This window comes from Echeneis naucrates, chromosome 3 (assembly GCF_900963305.1).
Source record: "Echeneis naucrates chromosome 3, fEcheNa1.1, whole genome shotgun sequence".
Lineage (NCBI taxonomy): Eukaryota > Metazoa > Chordata > Actinopteri > Carangiformes > Echeneidae > Echeneis > Echeneis naucrates.
This window is the reverse complement of record NC_042513.1, coordinates 22,946,683-22,970,556: the sequence shown is the minus strand read 5'-3', so window position 1 is coordinate 22,970,556 and position 23,874 is coordinate 22,946,683. Positions and strand designations below refer to the sequence as shown.

Sequence of the window (23,874 nt, the reverse complement as noted above, 5' to 3'; positions counted from 1 at the left end):
TAATTTCAGAATAAAAGCGGTTGTCCATGTAGAAGATGCCTTCGCCCAAAATATTAGGTACACTTTGAAGGAGGGGAGATGGTGAAATGGAGGCCAAACAGAAGTTGCTCTTCTTTTAAGCTGTCAGACAATATTTATATGAACAGCTATCAGAGGACTTTGCTTGGACTGGCAATTATCAAAAAAGCTTGTAAGCACACACCAAAAGAAACTCCTCCCAAATACTGATAGCAGGCTGCAGCAGCAGCAGCAGCAGGAGCAGGAGGAGGAAGACTGGGACCAAAACAAGTGGTCTCGCCCAGCCTCCAGACAGTTCTCCTACCTCAGATCCAAACTGTCCCACGAGCCTCCAAAACCCTGAACAACTCCTACATAACATCACTAAGGAGTGAATCAGCCTTGAGGTGGAAAAAAAAAAAAAAAAAAAAATGCAACTAACTAAAACTAGAACTACCGCTGTTTCCTCCCATGCCGTTACACACAAACAACCATCCAGCTCAACGCTGAGGTCAAACCTTGTGGGACTGATGTGGGGCCTGGAAGCCAATTACTAGGCTGTGCTAGTAGCCTGTCCACATAATGAGGAGACCGCATTCCTGCTCTCTCAGCTGTCCACCGCCGTTGTTGCTGTGCTCCGCTGAACAGCTTGTACTTTTAATCGCACAGACCACTCCCCCCCTGCCGCTGCCCTCCAAAAAACACAAAAACAAAACACACGCTCCTTTGCATTGGCCCGTTAACAGTTTGTCTTTTCAGATTCAGATTCCTCACATTTGTCAACTAGAAAACGTACATGAGGTGAAAGAAAATGGTGCCACTCGGTGCTCATAATCTGCCTGCTTTCCAAAGTCCCTCAGCGTGCACACCTGAATAAACAAAAGAAAGAGGGAGTGGAACAAGGGAGGAGGACAGATAGGAAAGACGAGGAAAAACAACCCAGAAGCAGAATTACTGGCCTAAAAAAGTAAAAGAGAAGTTCAAAAACAATGAAAAAACTGATGATGTTTGCACTTTTATCCAGCAAGAAACGGGCCCTCTCTATAATGTCGTGAATGTCGGCCCAGCAGAACCGGCACACTTGGACATGTGAACATGGAGTAAAAAAGGAAACGTTCATGCTTTCCATCAGAGATGTTATAGATACTGAGCCAGCTGACTGGGAGGGGCCTTCATACCTCGGTGTTACTGGACTCTGAGTCGGAGCTTCCTGTTCACTGACCGAGCACACAGGATGTGTGTTCAGATGTATTACACTACTTTGAGGAATAAAAAAAGTCACATAAGGTAACAGTTTATGATTTTTATCACTGTAGCATTTCAGATATTTGGGATTGGTCTACAGCAACAGGACAGTCCTTGAAGCAGAGGCAGCGATTAGAAGCAAAGACGGGGACGGAGAGCTGAAGGGGACAAACTACAGCGGTCTGGTTTGGACCTCTGCTGTTATGGCCTGCTCACTAAGACATATCAACAGAAGTGTATGAGCTTTTTCTCTTAAAACACAAACAACACACTTTATTTTCTATTTAGTGTGCCACTTTCTGACAAACTCCTCTCTGTTGTGCAGTTAATGTTTTTAAATCCACTTAGAAGTCATAAAAAGATGTGTCTTATTAAGTCAGAACTCATCCAAAAAAATCAGCAAATAAAAAATGTCTTCAGTATTAAAACCGTCCACTGTCTGGCATCCATTGGTCTACCCCAGGAATTACTGTTTCAGAATTTCTTTAATACTGCCAGCTTATACAAAAAAAAAAACAAAAAACATGAATGATAAAAACTGAGAATACTTTACTCTTATTACTATTTTTACTTTATGGAGTATTCTCAGTTTTATTTTCCAATCCCAAGATGTTTCCATGGTAAAAATCAATGGCAGATGTTTTTTAAATTTTATGCTCATATATTTATTATTTTTCTATGTATTTTATATGATTTGCACAATAAAATGTCCTCGTAAAGTTTGCATTTTGTGCTCTCAACTTTTCCCTCGTATTTCTTTAAAGTTTGACCATCAGTGGGTCGAAGCCTTATTCTTCAGCAGTGGGCTTTTGTGGAACATGACAAAAATTTTCAGGCAAAAAAAAAAAAAAAAGATTCCAAACTACACAAGCATGTGTTTTACTTGACAGCAGACTGGATTCTTATGCATCAACTCAATGTGTGATAATCTCTCCAGAAAAACAGGAGAACAAACCACCTGCAGCACGACCGTACCGCCACCGAACGGCATCTGAAGAGAAAAAGACTTCTGCTGCATTCCAGTGAAATAAAGGCGCTTTACAGAGCCGAGAAAGCCATTCTTCTGTCTCGCTTGCACAGTTCATCTGCAGCAAGTTGTCACAGTCTGAGGCCTTTTCTGTCAATTACTTCCGATGACGATTACTATATAGAACCCATGAGGTGCTCCGCCGGCTGTGAGAGGCATCACAGCACCAAGTGGCAGAGTCTGGCAGGACTAAGTCATTAAGCTGTCACTTAAGATTACACGCTGTCCCCACGATTACTCACATTACTGTCTCCATGAACAAGAGGCATAAGTCAGCAAAGGATGCTGAGCACATGTATATCAGGGCGGCTCACGGGCGTTTAATCGATCTGATGACAGGTGAAAGAGGATAAAGTCGGCGGATGATTATTCAGGGTGATCAACCAAACTAAACTCAAGAGGTCGCGGGAGCACGTCAACAGTTTAAACGATTCGAGCACATTCTGCAGTTAATAGTTTGTCTGGCTCTGCAACAAAAATCCGCCATGTAGTGGAATAGAGGAACGCATTTCATATTGCTGCGAAGCACCCTTGAATACTAATAATGCCTGCAAAGCTCAAAGTGCTGGTAGAGAAAGGCAAGGAGCTGGAGGGATGGACGAGTGCAGCTGACATTGTGAGAGAGAAGGGGGAGATGACATTGCAGAGAAAAGGGAGGGAGGGAGCAGGAGAGGATGATTGAGGCAAGGAGAAACCAGATCTGTTGAAAATATGTTTGTGCAGAAAAAGCTTTAAAAAGGAGTGACACATTTCCATTGTATCTGCACAGGCATGACGTACATTTAAATGGAAACAGCTATTGATGTGGGAGTGTCCCGGCATGTTTTGAGGTAACTGTATCAGGATTAAGGAGAGGAAGTGCGAACCCTCCTCTGCCTCTTACATTTATGTGGCAAAAGGACCTCACCCCAAACGCGGCGACTTACCTTACACACGCGAGCAATCCTCGACACAATGGTGTTGTCAAAGAAGTCAAATTCCTTTCCTGCCTCACTGAAGAAGAAGTAAATCTTGTCGTCGTCGCCCACAGGGTTGCCTATTGGCTGGCTCTCCTCGATGTAAGCCGACCCGACAAAGACTGGATCTGTCAGAAACAGAAAAACACAATGGAGACGTGTTGTTGGAGAAATGCTAGACCTTTATTATCAATGCGTGGGAGCCATTTTTTCAGCAGCCTTTTCACCTTTGTTCAATCTATCTGTGAACATAATTTGGAAAGAATTTGTCAGAGTCTACACAGGGGAGCTCTGCCATGCAATCCGGGAAGAGTAGAGGAAACAGCATCCTCTTTATAATTGTACTCAGATGTCTCATCAGGAGCACTCTGCATGAATTACCAAGAGATCAAAAGACAAGAGAGGTCTTAATTGTGCGCAAAGTGCGGCTTACTCCTGCAAAACCAGTGGCAGCCGGCTGAGGCTGTTTTGATGTGCATGTGCGGCGACTGATAGGACCGAGCTCACGCAATCTAAGAGAGCTTGTCTCTGCTCTCGGCCTGCATGCATTAGCGACTGTGCCTTGCTAATGATCACTACTTTTTGGAGCTTATCTGTGCTGTTGGGTACATAATGGAGGATGTGAGCCTGCCATCTGATGGGCTAAATGGGGTTTACCTTGGAGCCATTTTAAAGAGTTTTCTGTCTTCAGCGCGGTTCCTTGACCCAAACTCTTGTAAATGACTGGTTCATTCCCTTGGAAGTTGCTGACTGTACCAGTGTACAATTCACCATCTGGAAGAAGACCAAGGGACAAATGGAGATTGCAAGATTTTAAACTATGAGCATCGTTTGTCATTAATGATGAATGCAGAGAAATCGTGCGCTGTGAGAATTTGTAATAGTCCAGTTAGTAAACGCTGCAACAGAAAAGCCTGAGTGGGAGATTAGACAAATCATTTCCTTCACTCATATTCAGCTCAATTATTTACTAATTGCCTGTTATAGAATTTGAAAACAAACAGTGTCTGTTGGTGTCCAGTTGCTGATGAAACGGTCTGATGCAGACAAACATTAGCAGGCACATCATGACTCATTACCGAATCAAAGCCGCATGAAGGATCAAAGTAGCGACAGAAACAGCTGAGCCTGTTTTGAGAGCTGAGTCTCTTCTGAGTTAAAATAAAGACAACAACAACAATACTTTTGTTTTTTTAAGTAGCATAAATGGAAAAAAAAAACCTGCATACAACCACTTACCTACGATGATGGCAGTGGACTTGTACTCTGGATTAAACGGGCAGCGACTGCGTCCATCTTCCATCACAACCTCACCCACATCATCTCTCTCAAGTGTGAATGTTGAGGTGTTCTGGAGACAAACACAAACAGCAAATATCCCTCAGGCACAGCCGAATAAAATTACAATCAGGGTTCTTTCTATTATAACTGCAAAAAGAGATTGAGGACTTTTTCATTGGTTGGTCAGCTCACACGTTTAATGAATATTTTATATGTCTGTTGAATAAACTGTAGGATACAGTTGCTATAGTCACTTTGTTATTTCTATGGGGAGGAAAATGAAAGTAAAAGACTAGAAAAGTATGTCAAAGACTTGTATCTATTCCTTTGTGCTCCATAGTTTTTCCAAAAAGACATCGATGAGCCACATTGTTGCTCTGGATGCTTCTTATGCACCAAACTGCCACTTTGTCATTATTTTCTAATGCATATATATATATATATATATATATATATATATATATATATATATATATATATATATATATATCTCAAGATAGTTATTTAATGGAGCTTAAGTAACATTTAATAAAAAAAATACACACTGTTGATTTTGGTCTTTGTTCACAGTAAGAAAAATGGAAAATAACTTTGTCAAGTAACTCAACAAAGGCAATTTTGTGTATGTGTAGCTTGTTAAAATATAGTTTGATGCACACCAGGTTGAATTAATTCAGTATTTAGGTCAATAATGTGTCTGTGAAATAGTATGTTATATATCTAAGTAATATCCTTTGTTTTACCAGGTAGTTGTTTTTTTTAATCCCTTCTTTTTCATAAAACGCCGTGCTACATACTGTCATCGGCTGTGTCAGGAACGGGGTTAACAAAAGACATCATGTACACCACATGCGAGTGTTGTCTTTGTTTAACTGAGAGCGAAAAACTCAAAGATGTAAAGATCCATTTTACCAAAATATTAAAACAAGAAATGCAGCATATTTTCTCATTTCAGAGCTTGGAACCTGCAAAGTTTGCTTGATACTTGACCTATTGATCAACAAATCATTTATTTCTTCAGTTAGACTTACAGACAGATCAATTGTTGTGTTTTTTTTCCCCCCCACCAACCCCTCTCTGCAAATTCAGCAGTTTTATGGAAGCCACTGGAGTGTTTTTAAAAAAATTGTCCATAAAAAGGCAGTCTGAGCTAGTGAAGTGGACTCCAAAAGTTTCCCCTCAGTATTTCCACAATCAGTGTTTAATGGTGAACTTCTGTGGAGGGACAGTCGCACAACTCTGGAACTGCAAACTCGCTCACAATAGACCAGCGTGAACAATGACAACCAGAATAAAGCACTGGTTTTTGTACATGCAGGAATATAAGTCTTGTGTGCATGCAGGCAATTTGCAGTAACAGTTATTGCCCCATGTTCCAATCAGGAGAGCGTTTCCATTCCCTGGGAAACCTTCCCATCCTTCATCATGATAAGATGTTGTTTCACTCGGTGCTTGTTTTAATTTATGTCTGTCATTTTGATTGTTAGTGTGTCCTCTTGGCCTAAAACCCTCTGCGGCTGTTATGAGAAGAGTTTTAAAAATCAAACATTTAATAATGTTGATGTTATGCATCTACGAATTCTGCACTCTATCAACATAATGAGTGTTCATCCACACCAACCACGCTCAAAATTGCTTGGAATGACAGTTCAGGGCCTAAAGTCCTCTCAAATCATCTTCAGTCTGAGATGTCCCATGTTTTTCTTTCCCCTCTGACGTCAGAGAGGAGAGTTTAATGCCACCCCCCCCCCACCCAGTATCACTGAAATCAGTGTCATCCTGCTGCCAGTTGTCATTGCTCCAGATGTGCTCCTCTGTTAGATAAACACATCGGCTGCTCCCACACAGCTTGTGCACCCCGTGTTGACGTGTCTGGCTAAAGCGCCTCTGCAGGACTTGGTTATGCTCGGATAACAACAGATCCAACACTGACATGGTGGATAAAGGAACTCGATACGTAAAGAACACCTAGAAACGTATCAAAATTCATAGGTATGGAGAAACATGAAAAAAAAAAAAAAACTGAATCAAAAGCTCTTTTTCAGTGGCAGGAATAAAATGAACCCTTAAAAGTGAACAAAAGGCAGACTGAGTGGTCATTACTTACTATGTAGGCGCAAATTGGACTGAAAGCATAGGTGCCACACACATAGAGATGAGTGCTGTTCAGCCGCAGAAGTATTTTGATGTAATTGAAGCAATCAGTCTGGATGGGAAAGAAACAGAGGGAGAGAGTGAGCTCCATGAATTTTAAAGAAATTCGCACAACTCAAAGTGTTTTTCTTTCCTGAGAGCTCCTTAAAATCTGTTACTGAAAAACCTAAAATTCATAAGTAAATCTTTGAGCGCAAACGCGCGCACACACACACACACACAAAACCCAATAACAACAACAACAAAAACAACACACAAACACTTCAAAAAGTATTTGATAAGAAAAAGAAAAATATTCCACTCTCAAACACAGTCGGGAAAACCTCCCAGCATCACACGGCAGTTGCCTGTTGAGCCTTCTGTAATACACAGACCAGAGCTGCTCGCTGCTGAACACAGATTACCGAGGCTTGTCGCCCAGGGATACAACAGCTGGCATGACAACAAGGTAACAGACAGACAGAGAAAGAAGCAGTGCACAAAAAAAGAGCAATTCCCTGGCGAGTCTGCACACTTGATGAATCTATTTGTAACTGGTGGAAAAGGTTTGTCAACATAAAACTCATTCTGTCCCTCCCGCAGTCAGTCAGAGAGGGGGAAAAAAAAAAAGGGCTCCGTGTGAGAAAATCTATGCTTTTGATATTGACATTATAGAGCCGGCTTTCCCGGGTATTTCCATTATTTGGTGTGTTAGTGGAGCCGTAAAAGACGCCACTCACCTCCAGGTTCTTCCCTTTGAAGCTGCACTCCTCTCTCTTTCCAGCAGGAGTGCCCCACGTCAGCTGAAGATGAAAAAGAAACCCTGAATAAGTCATACGAAATTGAGGGAACCGTGTCATTTCTGCTGTACCTCCAGACAGTCGTTTCTTTGAGATCTCTGAGATCAAAATAATCATTAAAAAAAACCCCAACAACAACAACAACAACAACAAAACTTGGTGTGGATGATGGGAAGCATACAAAGAAGAATCACAGAAGCTGTTAAATTTTGCATTTAACGAGTACTTAGCTACTTTTTATTCACAGCCCACAGCGTTAATTCAAAGTGATGCTTAAATTAGTCCCGAAAGGCCAGATGCAACCGTGGTTGTAATGAGAGAAAATTATCCAGCACAGTTCTGCACATTTTGGAGCAAATGCACAATGTGATCTTGACTCACATTCTTCTGCAGTTTGGTCTTGCTAATGTCTGAGAGGCTGAGGGCAAACAGAGCCTCCCTGGCTCCAACGTAAAGCATGTCGTCCTCTGGGCTGAGCAGCAAAGAAGTGTAATTGAAAACGCCGTCCACGGAGAATCTCTTGGCCGACCTCTCCTTCGCATCTGGAAAACAGGAAAGTAAACACAGAGGGTAGATTGTCATCATGTAGTGGGACAAAACAGAAATGAGCAGATGGGTACAAAACATTTCCTGATGCTCACAAGAACAAAAACTCAAAAAACACATCAAAGCTCCCGAACAGTGAAATTATAAAAGTTTTCTTTCGGAGTACAAAATGTCAAACTGTATTACTTAAAAGGTGTAAGAGCTCTAAAAAATCACTCCTCGGGATATAAAATATGTCTTAGTAGTAGATTAGCTTGTGATTAAACACAATCACCGCGGTATATAAGATGCAGCTATCGTGGTTTTTCATATTCAAAAAGAAAGTGACTTCATGCTGAAATTATTAAAACCAAACGCTCTTTTAAGAGACTCGCATAATGAATGTTAAGTATTATAAAACACCACAATGTGGTAGATTCTCTCAATTTAGCAGGGAAGAAGGAATAAAGACGTTGCTGTACAACACGTCATTGTCTATGCTGCGTGTAAATTCACGCTAAGAAGGTTAACGCTAAAATCAAATTTAACCTTGTTAGTTATCTTTGGTTTTCTCAAATGCAGCAGCTGGGGATAAAAAAAAGAAAGGTCCACGTTTGTGAAAATGAGAGGAGACATCGACCAAAGCATGGAAAGGATTGAAACTGACATAAATTTCTGTGGCCTTCTGTAGATAAGATGTATTGGGTTGATCCTGTCAGGATGTGGTTTCACGACAAGTCAGATTTGTACATTTCTACATGTAAGCAGAGTGGGAGAGCAGGAAGTTTCCCTGTTGATCCACTATAGTCCCGTTCGGACATCATTTAAATGGTCTAAATTAGCTGTTTTTTAAGATTCAGTTCACGAGTAACACCAGATACAGGCAATAATAACGATCCGATTCAATTTAGATTTTACTTGGTTGTATTTCATTCCAAATCTGGGAACAATGTGGTGGCTGGAAAGGCAGTTACGCAAATGTGAGTTAAACACAAGGCGGTGTAATCCCTTTATAACACTGAGACTCAAGTTCTACTTCTTAAAATTTCACACTAAGCCACAAATCAAGCTGGAAACAAGAACAAGTGGACAGAGATGGCGTTACATCCAGCTGCTTCCCAACACGTGCTGCAGGACATCAGTCAAATCGATTTGTGACACAAAGTGGAAAACTCTAATCAAGCATGCTGTCACTTCTCTGTCCTGGAGGGAACTTATCCCCTTTTGCACGGTGGCAGCCAGCAGCTACTGTCGTGACTCCGTGAGGACATGTCATCCGTACGCCAATGAGCCACGTCCACACTTTCCTGTGCAGGCCAAGCTTTGTCTTTGCTCTGCTCGGCACTGGCAGGAGGGTAAAAGCCTCTTCTACTCAACACCAATCTAAATCTCCTTTACTCTGCTGCTCGCCAGCCCTCTTCAGATGGATCTCTTTAGCAGCGAGCCATAAGTAAAATGAGTTATATTTTCCACCAATGCTCTCTTCCCTGCAGCCTCAAATAGTTCCTCTGATGAAGCACTTATTCAATGTACACATTGCTCTTTTTATAGCGTTTCCCTCAGCATCACAAACAACCCGGGGTCCTCTCCGGTGGCATCAGCACCAGCTTAATGTGGCTTTCCACAGTGAGTGTGAGGTTTCCAAGAGGTTGGGATGGATTTTTGGAGGCAGCATTTGTAAGCAGCAAGAAGGGTGACAGCTGGTCACTTCTCAGCTTGACTTACAACACAATAAAGGGCTTGAAAAACCAAATATAAAAGCAGAAGGTTCAAGACGTACAACAAAAAGGTTTATATAGGACCTCCGAGTTTAGCGACCCGGCAATGTTGGGTCCGGGCCTGCTGTTCCTAAAATAATCTCTCAGAGTTCAAAGACGTGGGACATGTGCAGTGAAATATTCATGAATCCATTGCTTACATTCTTCATACTCTTTGCAGCTTTTGACCATCTTTGTAAATGTTTATCTATTGCCTCCCATTCCAAACATATTAAACAAACTCAATGCACTCCTTAAGCCAAAATGCTGGGGGTCACGGACTCCATTTGCTTGTCCAAATAAGATTACTGGCTCGTATCTGGGGTCGTAAACACTAATATTCACTGCAGTTAAGCCATTTACAGCCCCTCCCCCCCACCGCCTCATGCATAACCCACAAACTGAACGTATACACTTCTGATAGTAAGAAAGAGACACCAGCAGAACGTTAATCTCCAACACTCCAGGTGGTGCAATGGGCCACAACACAAGAGGAGCCAGTAAAACGCAATAAATGTTTACAACCCACAACTTAAACTTTTCAATATGCTTGCAAACAAATGGTTCATCTAACACTCAAGGCACTTTGGCAGATGATTGTCTTCCCCTTATGGGAGTGAAAACCAGCTGCACAAGCTGCATCTTGTCCAAAATCGAATCTTAAGCCTTTTCCAGATCAACAGCCCTCACCCTGTTCAAAATGTTGTGACATCTGGAATCAATGAAGAGAGAGGCCTGCCATTAAGATTGGGGGACGGAACACGGAAAAGGTGAAGACTTCGTATTGTAATCATTTGGCCATTCAAGAAAGGAACAGGCACAAGTTTTCTGACGAGGAGAAGAACCCAGTTTTGTATCCGGGTATATATAGTCTGTTAAAAATGTCCTAAATGCTCTTAAAAGAAGCTGTTCGCAGTCCCAGTGGGCCCTGCAGTTGGCAGACAAAGGATTGCCATCTCACTGCTCAACAGGGGGACATATCATAGCTCGACTGTCATGGCTCCCCCGGGTTTTGGCTATTCACTGGAACCAAAAACAGCCTTCTCTCGGCATATTAAAACTCTGACATAAATCAGAGTGACATCCTGTTAGACAGACAATGGAGTAACGAGCAGAGAGGAGAGCAAACTCATGAAACTTTTACTCAGCAAGGAGGCCGGGGCTACTTAGTGGGAGGCTGGAGGGAGTGGGGAGGGAGGGCCGAGGTTGAGGGTGAGTGGTGGTGAGTGGGAGTTGTAACCAGGAAGAGCGAATTGAGAGGTTGACCTATGAAGAAACATGTTAAGGAGGTGAAAACAGATTATTCTCAAAGCACTCAGATTGATTTTTGATAAGAGCAGAAGGGCCGTAGTGATTTCAAAGACCCTTGAGGCTCCCTCACTTTTTTCCCCCAGCTGCAGAGGTTGGAAATTTTACTTTTGCTTTTTACATTTTTGCTCTTTCTGATGCAGCAGGCCACTTGTGCATTTTGACATCCTTTCAGCAGAATGCCGAACATCCGGTAAGAGCGGCAGCGACTGCAGGTCATTTCACAGCCAAGCGCTGAGTCCATTCATCACTCTGCTGTTTAATCAGCCGGCCGTCAACAAGCCAAGATCTCAACCTCTGCTAATGCTCATCAAATCACACCTACCATCAATATGGCCGCTTCATTGCTGGCGCCAACATGCTGAATTAGCTAGTGCCGCAGGTTTGAATTTCAGCCTGCAGTTAACAAACTGAATTTGCCTAAATTCTCCACAGTTATGGAAAACTAAAAGTCAAAACGGAGGCTCCAAAAGAAATTGGCCATTCGTCCAGATCTTTGTTCGGAGGCATAGTTCAAGAGATGCATCATTTGAAGACGGTTTAAAGCTGGGAAAAGAGAGCTGGCATGCAATACTACTAAAATCCAAGAACTGAATATCTTCTCGCCTGTGGCAGATAATAACTCCTCAACAATTAATTAGGAGAAATTCAATTGCTGCAGTGTATTCATTGTAATTCATTCACAGAGTTATTTTTTAACCAGTGGAGGTAAAAAAAAGAAAAAGGAAAAATCACATCATAGGATTTGAGAGAGCAGCTACTCTGTGATCGCAGAGATGTTTGCTTTATAGTGAGAGAGTCAGGCTGACTGTGCACATTCAATGAACAGCTACAAACGTCTTGAATGAAAACTGAAACACACAAGGGGGAACGTCTCTCATCTCTGCCTGGAAAATGTGGGGAAGTCTCCCCTACTCTTCCGCATGCATGAAATTCAAAGCTTGTTTGATTCGCCTTAAATTTGTACATCATATACAATTTGCTGAACGCAGACGTCGGCGTCGATGAAAGCCGCTGCACTGATAATAAAAATGTCGCGTTTTGAATGAATTTTGCACTATATGTGCAAAACCAGTTACCTTGAGAGAAGGCAGTTTTCTTCTGGGAGGTGGAGCTTTTCGCACTAATAACAAATTGCGCAACATGTACACCTGATGTCGATACTGTGCCCGAACAAATCCTGTTTTAATGATGACTGAGGACTGGCACTGTTGCTGCTATGCTAATGTAACCACTGGCAAGAAAGCAAATATGTCCATTTCCCAAAATGTTCAACTGTTCTTTTAACAGAACAAAAACTACTGAGACAATTAGAAACAGGGCTGTAATGTAGGGGATGTAATGTGCTTCATATGCAATATCCCCAAACGGGATTTTTTACAGGAACAAGAAGCACTTTGTTTAAAAGAGCCAAAAGATCAGACCTGCAAATTTGCAAAATGGCAACAATCAAGACTTACTTATTCCCAACCTCTTCATTCAAGTCACAGCTGTGTGATCCGTGTGTGCTTGTTCACCATTGAAATAACCAAGATATCAGAGAGTGCCAGCTTGCAGACATAATGTTGCTGAGGAATAAAACACATGCCAGCCCTTTGGCATGCATCACATTTCAGAGAAAATGGAGCAGGATCAAGCTTTTCTTCTTCTTTTTTTTTTTTTTTCCCTGAGCTTTAATAGTACTCCGCTGGTGGGGCGATTGATTGGCTGCTTGGTAGGTACATGCCTGCCAAGACACTCCTAAAAGCCCTGACTGTAAACATGCCCCAGATTTACTAAAGCAGCATGAGCCAAGTCACAAGGCAATGGGGACAAAGGGGTTCACTTGCAGCTGGGTGGAGAAAACCCAAAGGAGAGGAGCGTGTAGCACAGCAGATATTAATCTCACACTGAGCTCTTATCTTAAATGCAAGACACAAATTTTTTATACATATAAATCCCAAACAAAAACAACTATCTATCTCTGCGCTCTGCCAGCTGATGCTACAGAACAGTGCACAGCTTCAAGGCTCTCTGTTTGACATGATTTGACAGTGGGCTTGATAGCAGCGCTGGAGCTCCTGACAGAAGCCGACAGAAGTCACTTCAAGGTCATCGCAGCACTGCTCCTCCTGATGTTTGGGTAAAGTGATGGTTATTTCATTGTCAGCGGATACTGGCAACCAAAAGCAGTTGCGTTTCTCTGCTGCTGTGCTGTAGGCCTGCCAAGTCCGCACTGAAACAGTTTGTCTGCACAGTCAGGAGTGAGGACACAAACTGATTCGAGGAGTTGCAGCAAACTTAAAACAGATTTCACGCATAGCCTTCCCATCTGAAGGTGTTTTATATTTATATATTTATATTATATTCTATTTTATATTCTATATATATATATATATATATATATATATATATATATATATATATATATATATATATATATATATATATATATATATATATATATATATATATATATATATGTTTGGGTAAATTCAGTTATATTCGTTTTAAAAGGATGAGTGCACAGTAAGTGGCAAAACTTGATGAAAACAAATCAGACGAAAACTAAGACACGGAAAATTGGACTCTACTGGCCAGCAGATAAAACAGACATCATCTGGAATCAGTTTCACAGGGACTGTGCCATCAGGCTTGCACGTGTGGTGTTGTTTGTAACCACTGGGAATGATGGCGTGGCTTCAGTGCAGTTTAGTGCGTATATGGTGTGCATTATGTTTGCATTGAAGTGTGTACACATTGTAGTGAGTGGCGGCTGCACCTCGCAGATAATAACCAGAGCCTGACATTGTGTAAAGTCCAATGTTTGCTGCGTGCAAGGATTAGGTGGCAAATAAATAAATAAATAAATAAATAAATAAATAAATAAATAAATAAATAAATAAATAAATAAAAAAGGTGTTAATGGTGCCACGTGGTTACAAGTGCAGAAACACATGGCAAGGAAAACAAGGGAATGGGCGAATATTTGCTGGAAATGTGGGCCAGCCGTGTTTACTGTACGAGGCCTGATACACAGAAAAATGCCTCCTCCACCTGGAGAAAGAACAACATCTCCCCCACCCCGATGTACCGACGATGAGGTCAGAGCACAAAACACTGCATGTTTCTAAGAAGCAAGAACAAGGGCCTGAAACATGCTCGGCTCTGTAATTATTGGCTCTCAGGTGTCATCATGATGCACTCTGCTATTGGCACGCAACTACCCAACACTCAAGGAGGAAGAGCAATGGAGCATGGTGGTTTATCACAGCTGAAAGCTTCCAAAAGTCCTGGATATTAGCTCCCTGAGACAGGGGGAGAATCGCTGTGGTATCTGAGAGAGTTATTCAAATAAAGAAACAGTGCCACAGAAAGAAAGAAAGGAAGAGCGCTGCTATAATCTTCTCTCTCACAATTCAAAACAGACGTGTCTCTGCTTGTCATGTGTGGAGCGGCTCCGCAGCCGCTCTCTCTGTCCCTGCCCCTCCATCTTACACCTTCTCTCTCTCTCCCTCTCTCTCTCTCTGTCAGGGGCTGAGAGACAGCGGACATCACTGGAAAGAGATTCGGGGTCTCTCACTAATCGTTCTGCCCTCAAGCAGAATTACGGCCCAAAACCAAAATTAAAGAGAAGCAGCATTTTTTTTAAAGATTCAAATTAAAAAGCTGTGGACTCAGAAAAAAAGATATTAAGTCCTAATGATGACAAAGTGGGCAGCACGGCCGCATCGTGGTTAGCGCTGTTGCCTCACAACAAGAAGGACGCGGGTTTGATTCCGGGGCCTGGGGCCTTTCTGTGTAAAGTTAGTATGTTCTACCCGTGCTTGTTTGCGTTTCCTCTGGTTTCCTCCTACCGTCCAAAGACATCATGTTTAGGTTGGTGACTCTAAACCGTCCATAGGTGTGACTGTGAGTGGTTGTTGGTCTCTGTTTGACTCTGTGTGATTGGCGACCTGTCCAAGTTGACCCCACCCTCGCCCCAAAGCGAGCTGGGATTGGCTGCAGCAGCCCCTGTGACCCGGAAACAGATAAGCGGAAGAAGATGAATGAATGATGAAAAAGTGTGTCCTTATCCTGTCTTCGTCTGACGCCGATTTTGGCCCTCATGCACGTAGAAAAACACAGGCAGAGAAAGGCTGGCTTGATGAATGGCAAAATATCTTCCACCAAACTAAGTGAACCTGGAGAGGGGAAAAAATGTCATTTGTGTTGGCACTGCAAATGTCCAAATCCAGCTGGCGTGCACATGCTTGCAGAGGGTTTTTTCTACAGCTAGAATCCCATCAAAGGACACTTTGATACATCTCTGCTGCCATTTCTCGGTTTGCACTCGTCAGTTTTTAGAAAAACCATACAGGCACAACCCTCCACACAGCATGAGTGTGTGTGTGTGTGTGTGTGTCTGAGAGAGGGGAGAGTGGGAGGGCTGGTTTGGATGCAACCTGCTCTTTTCATTAAGGGCCTTCAAACAAAAAACAAACATAAACACACACTTATCAGGTGCCTGATGAGCTCAACATCTGCAAACTTGCTGCACGAGCCTCCATATTTTGGCTCCAAGTCGCTCTCTTTCAACAGGTGCCAATCACACAGAACAAATCTTCCTCTTCTCCGTCGACCAGCGCTACATCAGCAGGTGCAGGAGACTGTCAGCTGTTGTCCCTGATCAAGTTGTGTAAATCACATGCGACGCCTATAGGGACACACACCTCACTCTCTTCACACAGACCAACCAGTGGGAGTAAGCGCCATGTGGAGCGCATTAACATACTGGATTTGAATCAGGAAAGTTCTGACGTTTAATGAAAGATCCATGAGAAGTCTGCTTTCAACCATCTTACTGCTGCTGCAACTCAAACATGAAACCTGACATGAAAAAAAGATTTTGAAGGATTTTTTTTATGTAGTCTTTGGATAATAATACAGTGTGACAGTAATTGATTTTAAGACATTTTGTTTTATCTGGTTTTAAATATATTCATATGACCAAATATTTGAAATAAATCACTGCAGATCAAAAGATGTAAGATATTAGCCAGCTTCAATTTAGTGTCAGCACTTTTTGAACAACCTTTGTTTAAAATGCTTTAAGAGAACAACTTATTGCATTGAACCATTTTTGTTTTAACTGCATGGGGGAATTTCCCATGATAACAAGATGCAACAGGAGAAGCCCAAAGTACCACAACGTTCATCAGCACACAGTTTCGAAACAAAACCCAGTGAGCGTGTGACTGTTTATACTGTGTGTCTTTAGTCATACAGCTGTAAACAGTGGAGGCTGCAGATGAATGTTTTTTTTCATCTGCAGTGACAGTAAGTGAGCCATTTCTCTTTAGCCAGCAGAGCCCGATATAAAAAAAAAAAAGGTCTTGGAAAACAAGAAGCACTGTCATGAAAGCTGTCTATTTATGAAACGTTTGTTTAATGCTGAAAAGTTTTTGGACACTGCGTCCTGATTTAAAAGAAAACAAGTTGGAGCTGTAAAAATTTGTTGTTGCGGCTTCCTATTTGGGGGCAGAGAGGGTGATTTGCAGATGATTTGCATCATCAAGTCAATGGTACAAGTTTAACATTGCTGCAAAAGAACAAACTCAGTCCATCATAAAAAGATATGTTCAGTGTCTCTTCAGCTGTGAAATGATCAAACAATGTTTTGCAATTTGTTTATAATGATAAAGCAAAAAAACTAAACAAATACACCCCCCCCCCTCAAAAAAAGAAAAAAAAACAAAACCCTGATCTATACTGCCTCACAGTGATCTCAGAAACACCTAATGGAACTCTTTAAACTCACATTCCTCTCTGTCCATCTCAATTAACAACTGCATCATTATTTCTCCCTGCTTGCCATTTTCTTCAAATCAAATGTACCTGATCAAAATCTGCAAAGACTGAACTTTTCTGTACATTCCCTGGAGCGTGCAGGCTATGAAGCCATTAAAACGTCTGAAACAGACGGAGTTGATGTGCTGTAATTATGCTCAATTGTTGCGGCTGTTATGCCGCTTTATGCAGGCACTTGTGAGTGCCACCTCTGCTGGAAGCCACAGACCGCTTTTCTTTCAGGATCAGTGGGCGTGTCCTTGCCGGGTTTTAGGTGGGCATCGGAGCATGTCTAAAACCTCACGAGTATTTGGCCTGACGCCCTCTCACGCTGCCCCTCCTCCGTCTCTGCACTACGATCCACACACTGCCAAGGTCACTGGATTAGCATGCATGAGAGAAAGCGCACAATATTCGCCCAACATAAACCAAACATTACCGGGAAAGGACACTGTGTACACTCAGCACACACGGCATGCTCAGCTCGGCTTAAAAAAAAAACCCAAAACACTTCTTTCCCTGCTGCTTGTGCAAAAGTATTCAAACTGAACCTGCAGCCTTCAAGCCTCAGTGTTTGCTTTTCTGTGGCCAGAAAACAATATAAATCTTACAAATGCAATTAATGAAGCTTTGAAACGTCTGTTGTATCTTCCAGGACTCTGTCAAATCAAATTAAGCAAATTGAATTGAGCTGCAACAAAGAAAAATGCTTCTTATATATTGATAGAAATTTCCCCTCATTAAGGGAAGGTATTCTATACAACAGTTACGATGCATCTAGGATTTTGAGAAAAACTTGAATGTGAACACGTACTGATAACAGCCATCTCTGATAACTTCTCAATTAGAGCATCTACTGCTCATTCTTGTTCTGCAGGCTCTGTGTTGCAGCACTTTTAATTTCAAACGAAATAACTGAAGCTACCTTAAAAGTGCCAGGTCTACATTTTAATTTGACTAATTTTACATCAACGTACAAAGAACTGTGCAGGAGATGGATAAATTCATTTAATACGTAGTGCCCAGAGTGACTGGAAAGAAGCATACAAAATGAAACGAATCGTGAATATTTTTGCTGGAAATTAATCTTTGACCCAGAGACATCAGCAGACACCAGAGTCTTATCCTATAAATAGTTATGGTCTTGTCTATAAAACTAAACTGCAGAGGGAATGACAGAGCCGATAATTAAAACTTCCTACACATTTAAATTTAAAGGTTAGCCTGGTTTAGAAGAGCATATGAACTTCTGTCTCTGTTTACAGATGTATCTCATTTTGTTTTTGTATTGAATTTTCTTTCTCTTCTGATTGGACCAGGCTGCCAGGCATTTCCCCCAGTTTCCACTATTTATGCTAAGATAAGATAAAGTAAGTGAAGAGGTTATGAGTTGTAGTTTCATAACAGGCAAAAAAAATGGTGTAACATTGTTTATCTCACTTGACTCGGCAAGGAAACACATTAAGTATATTAGTTATATCATCAGAGAATGGGTCATGAACTTGCGATAGAAAAAGTAAAAAAACAAAACAAATGAGCTCGAACTAAGTGAAAGGAAAACAAACAAGTAAAATAAGCCCATCTCTGGAGAGAGACACTAACATTCTGCCTGAGAAGTTTCTGATACATGCCGCATGCCTAACCAATGCTCACTGCTTCAGGTCCCATGATCCTTTGTGCTGCTTCTCTGCACAAGAGCCATAATGAAAAACAGACAAGCTCTCCCACTGCAGCGACCACAAAAACCTCCACTCACTACACATGAGAGATTAGCCTGCTCATTAGGACAGAAGGAAGGAGCGAGAGGAGAGGGAGGAAGGACTAAAAGAAAAAGGGGACACCGTTCCAGGGAAAAGGTTGCACCGAGGCAAAGGTCCTCTCTGGAGAAAACAGCCCCGGTCCCTCTTTTCTTATGATCTACACAGACCGGGACGGTGGTTTAAAGCGCTGAACTGCTTTACATGTGTTGTATCAACGGAGTGACTTGGATTGAGGATAGTTTATATACGAAATGAACTCACGAGCAGCGCTGTGGACCCTGTTTATGCAAAGCTGTAGCCTGAATGAATAGGTTACAATCAGTGTCAGTGAGGTTTAAATAAGATTTTCTACACCATATTATCAGCCGAAAAGCATGTTGTCTCACACTACTACTTATGCTCTCCCGCTGAAAGAGTCTCAGTCACTCACTGCTCTTGTCAAAATACATGAAATTTTGATTATGAATGCTCAGAGCAAAAGGGAGAAGAAGAAAATAAAAAGACATCAGTCATTTGCAAAACTCTCAGCTCCTGGGAACCAGCCTTTGGGCCTATTTAATCCATTTGGGTCTTTGAGAAAGAGGTTAAATGGCTCAAGTATGTGAATGGCTGTTCTTGGGTATGAGCGATGCCAATTTGAGATGGTGCATGTGAATTACAGCTGAGGAGTGAAGTAAACAGGCATCAGAGGGAGGAGTTTCACACGCAGACAGGTGGTGTTTGTAGGAGCCAACACACCCTCATAAGCCTGTACTTTGGTTGATGCTGGATCTGCAGTTTTGCTTGTATGAGCTGTTATTTAGGACAGACAAGGACGGGGGCAGGGAAGGGGGAGAACTGCAGGAAACGGATTAAATTTGATTAATCACAACGATTAAGTAATTTTCTAGCAGCTACGACACAGGATGTTTTATTTTTTGTTTTAAAGGTGTTAAATGGCGGTCGGTCAATTTCCCCTACGTATTGCTGCTTCTTCATTTGTCATGAGCTCCCTTTAGGCATCAATTACCAAAAAAAGCTATCAGCTGAACTAACAGAAAGAAAAAGGATCTCTGTTTTTAAATGATGAAGCTTGATCCAGAGCTATTACAATAAAAGAATCACTGCAGTGCGTGCAGATTCATTAATTACATGCAATGATGCAGTCAGCCACAAAAAGGTCTTCCATCCCGTCAGTAGATTACCCAGCAACCGCATTAAGTTTATAATTTTGAACTCAATTGTTGCGACATTCACAACCGGGAGGGAGGGCGAGCAAAGTGATTTTAAAAGGCTGGAGTCCAAACTGCATGTGCTGCGATGTACAAAAGTTGGCAGACCCCAAATTGATTAACTTTATTTGTTCTTCAGTCTGGAGAGTTGCATGTTGCACTCTGCATAGTTCCGCATCTTAAGGCTGAGAGTGAGAAAAGAACCCCCAACACAGTCAGTAAACTTTGTGCAAAGTGATGGCTAATCTTGAAATAATTGCATGTATTTATGAGAAGTGGTGTTTGTAGATGGGTGTCTTCAAATTGGCATGTGTGCACCGGGGCCTGCAGCCACTTGTGGTCCCCGTGAATACGCTGCTGCAATGGCTGCTTCACTACACACTGCAGAAACACAGCTGTGTTTGTTCAGCATCGACCTAAATTATTCTTTTGGACAGCGACAGCATGTCACTAAGACTCAACCCCCTTAGTTGGTGTTTCTATACATGTCAAGCTTTCCATACGTGTTGACTGAAACTACAAGTGTTGAGGCACTTTTATAGAGAGCGTTTGCGTTACCTTTGTGAGTTGTTTAAAACTGAGTGACTGTATTTTTCCACTCGCGCTCATTTAAAAACACAAACATTGGGGAGTGAGCGCAAATGTGCCATTGCTGTCTAAAAGACAGAGGCCAATCCTACATGTCTCAAACTGTAAATTATGTTCTTAAACGTGCACTTGAACGGTCGTCTTTCTGACAATACTTGCATTGATTGTGATAATTGACTTACTGTAAGGGAAACTGATGCGCGGAGTGACATCATCCTCAGCGGCCATCACTGATTGGAGGCAGGTAGCCAATAGCAGCGCAGCAGCCAGAAGACAGTGGGCAGTCACTGTTAATGTCCACATTGTTGCTGGATCCTCTCAAAAAGTCATACACAACTGCACACTGTTTGTTTTAAGATTCCTCTGCATTCATTAAGCTCCTTGTCTCTGCAGAGTTTTATTTTCTCATCCTCCTGAAGGCTGAGGGGGGAGTGAACGTGTCCTTGACTTGATTCTTGTACTCCCTGTGGTCCTTACACACGGTTAGTAGACTCTTATCACAGAGAAGAGGAATCCTTTCTGGGTTAAAGGCTGCTTGTTTTCATCTACTCATCGCGTTCATCGAAGGCTCAGCACTAAGCTCCGACCAGTGGCCATTTAGTAAAAGGCTGGACTCTGGGTTCTGTGGAGAGAAAAGAGAAAAGCTGTTTCTTTATGTTTGATCCAAGAACATGTTGAAAAAAAAAAAAAACAAAAAAAAACTACACACAATCAAAAACAAACAACAGATCCAGATCCAAATTTTGATACCATGATCAACAACTGCAGCAGAAAAAGAGTTGAAACGTCTGGCTGTGGTTCAATCTGGAGGATGCAGAGTACAGTGAGTTGAAGTATCCGTTGTGACAGTGAATGATGGCATCACCCAGAAGTGACCTGCCCCATCTCTCACCTCTGAGACAATATTTATGCTTCTTGATTATTATTATTATTTTAACTATCACCACGACGCAAAAGAAAAACTCCCGATGATTCAGACCACCAGTCTTCTCACATGAACACAAACATCATGCGGTAGCTTGAGAGGTTTGAACAACTTTCAAATTTGAGTGAAGTCTGATTTGCTGTTTGTACTGCAGCCCACAAAGTTTCTCTGTGAGATCAAACATGTGTTTGATTTTTTTCTAGCCCCTACATTTAATTATGCTGTCATCAACAGTCAGCGAGAGATCACTGAGGAGATAATATAGGAGCTTGGCTCTAATTTTGTGGCTACGTGGGGAAATGAATGAAAGAACAGTGACTCCCAAGACAACTCTGTAATTTGTCTCAAAGAGGCACATTGAACACATTTGCTCTGACTTTTATTGGCTTCAGTGTGAGCAGGGAGATAAGGTGCTGAGAAGGGGGTCAGCTTTCCTGGAAAAGGTACTACATACATCTGCCGCTTGCTTCTTTAACAAAACAAACACAGGACATACGTGAAATAAAATCCCACAGTCAAAACAATCATGGAAACCTGCATTGACAGCGTTTTTGGTCACTTGAAGGCAACAGCAACAAGCTACAAACAGTGAAACTGATCTGCAAACAGCTGCCTGCTTACACAGGCTGCTAATTTGAAGCTGCATTAGTATACGTTCTAATTATGGCCATCTGCAGAACTTTTCGGTCTGTAACAACGAGCACCTAGCACTTGCAAAATGTTCCTCGCTCATCAGTTAGTCGCTAGCAGTGGGAAAACCGCCATGTGATGATGTGCAGATGATTTTTAGGGGCTTTCTCTCTGATGCAGCTGCAACAATGCTGCATGTTGCAATGCAAATGTTGATTACACAGTAGTTGTTTTGAAACAACCATGATGGCTTTAGTTTGGCACTGCTGATATTAAGTGCTAACAAAAATGCTAACAGTGTGTCATGAATGCAGTGTTTCACGTATTCTAAATTTCCGTTTAATCACAAGAAAAGGTTTTTTTCCTGATCCGTGAGCTGCCTGCTGAAATACCAACACGATCTCCTATAACAACGCAGAATCCCAATAAAAAGTACACACAGCTCAGTTCAGTAAACACACAAAGCCTGCTGCTGAGAAATAACGCAACTTACAACTCCTTTTTTTCCCCTCGCAGTGCTGGATGTCTCTCCCCAAGCTCTCCCATAAGTGATGACGTTTACAAAGTAAACACCGGAGAGCTCATGGAGTCTCTGGATGAGAGCGTGACAACTCCCACTGGACCCCTCTCAAATATTTACGGTAGCTCATAAATTCAACAACAGCAAAACATGAGGGGGTCAGTGAGTGGCCCCTGCTCAGCTGGTGAAGACGGGGCCCTGCTGAGGAACCATTTTCAACTTCTAGTCAAGCTGGACCGACTACAACAACATGCAGGATAAACAGTTTTGCTGACTGAGTCACTGGCACACAGATGTCAGACTGGCAGCAGAATGAAGGAGCAGCTTGCTGATTGAACGACCTGTTGACTTGCTGGCTGGTGGCGGACGGGCGAGCTGACTGGCAGGCTATCGTCAACGAAAGGAGGCTCGGGAACAAGTATTTTTGAAGGTAGGTGGAAAGGTATCTGTCTCACCTTTACTAAAACACATCCTGCTGAATTAAACCTTAGCATTCCTGATGTGTCCTCTTATCTCTGCATCCATGCCACATTGTCACGCCCCTGTCAATGACCCTTCCTGAGGTTTTGGAGCAATATGTCTGTCATTCTCCACTTTACTGTCGCCTTGTTTTGGCTCCAGCTGCTCCAGGGAGGGCAGCTGAGTCACAGGAGGCTGAGACATCCACCCGTGTTCCTGCTACACCTCCCTCCTCCTGCTCTGCTGATCTTTCTCATGCCTGCTGAGACTGAAACAAGCATGCCAGCCCTGCGTGTGTCGCACACCCCAAGTCTCCATGTTCCCTGGGCATATCCTTATGTAACTCCAGAGGCCTTTAAAATTTTAATAAGAGAGAGGTGCTGTAAGGAGGGAGTTTCTGAGGGTCTCTTGGGAAGCTTGAAAAGTTTCTGGATTTTTCCTGAGGCCAGTAATGCAAAAAGAAATACCTCAACACACTTGCACTGACCTTTCAATGCCCCAAAAGTTTGATTATTTGGATCTAACTATGCATATTAGGAAGTCCAAGTTAACTTTAGGCCTGAATAATGCCAGTAACTCTATCAAAGCCCATTTTGATTTAACTACTTATACATTTTAAATGCAGCTCTCAGGAGAACCTCCAATCACACTGAAACTACAACCTAGAGGTGTGTATCTCTATTGACATGTCAGCAATTCGATAGCAGCCCACTCTGCTCCGTTTAAAAACATACAAAATTAAGAAACAAGCCAACTTAGCTGAATATCCCAAAGGGAAGCTAATAAAACAAATAAACCTGTTGATGTTATCAAACTAATATTTAACATTTCAGAGTCCATAAAACCGGACAAACTGCAGACAGGCTACATTTAGCCTGTTAGCTATGGCTGTTTCCCGGCTAACGCAGCTAGCTCCCTGAAGGTAAATCCACATACGTACGCCT

The 23,874-nt window shown here is 42.2% G+C and overlaps 1 protein-coding gene across 3 annotated transcripts in view; it reads right to left on the bottom strand.

Annotated features, from left to right (window-relative positions):
• sema4bb (sema domain, immunoglobulin domain (Ig), transmembrane domain (TM) and short cytoplasmic domain, (semaphorin) 4Bb) overlaps positions 1–23,874 on the bottom strand; it is a 51,042-nt gene that overhangs the window by 10,049 nt on the left and 17,119 nt on the right. For all 3 annotated transcript variants that reach the window (XM_029497956.1, XM_029497958.1, XM_029497957.1), the window contains exons 2-8: positions 20,579–21,018; positions 7,821–7,981; positions 7,380–7,442; positions 6,614–6,712; positions 4,465–4,576; positions 3,883–3,999; positions 3,196–3,353 (exon numbers count right to left, since the gene is read on the bottom strand). In XM_029497956.1, coding sequence (XP_029353816.1) covers positions 3,196–3,353; positions 3,883–3,999; positions 4,465–4,576; positions 6,614–6,712; positions 7,380–7,442; positions 7,821–7,981; positions 20,579–20,699 — 831 coding nt within the window. In that variant the 5' untranslated portion in view covers positions 20,700–21,018. The remainder of the gene's footprint in view (positions 1–3,195; positions 3,354–3,882; positions 4,000–4,464; positions 4,577–6,613; positions 6,713–7,379; positions 7,443–7,820; positions 7,982–20,578; positions 21,019–23,874) is intronic.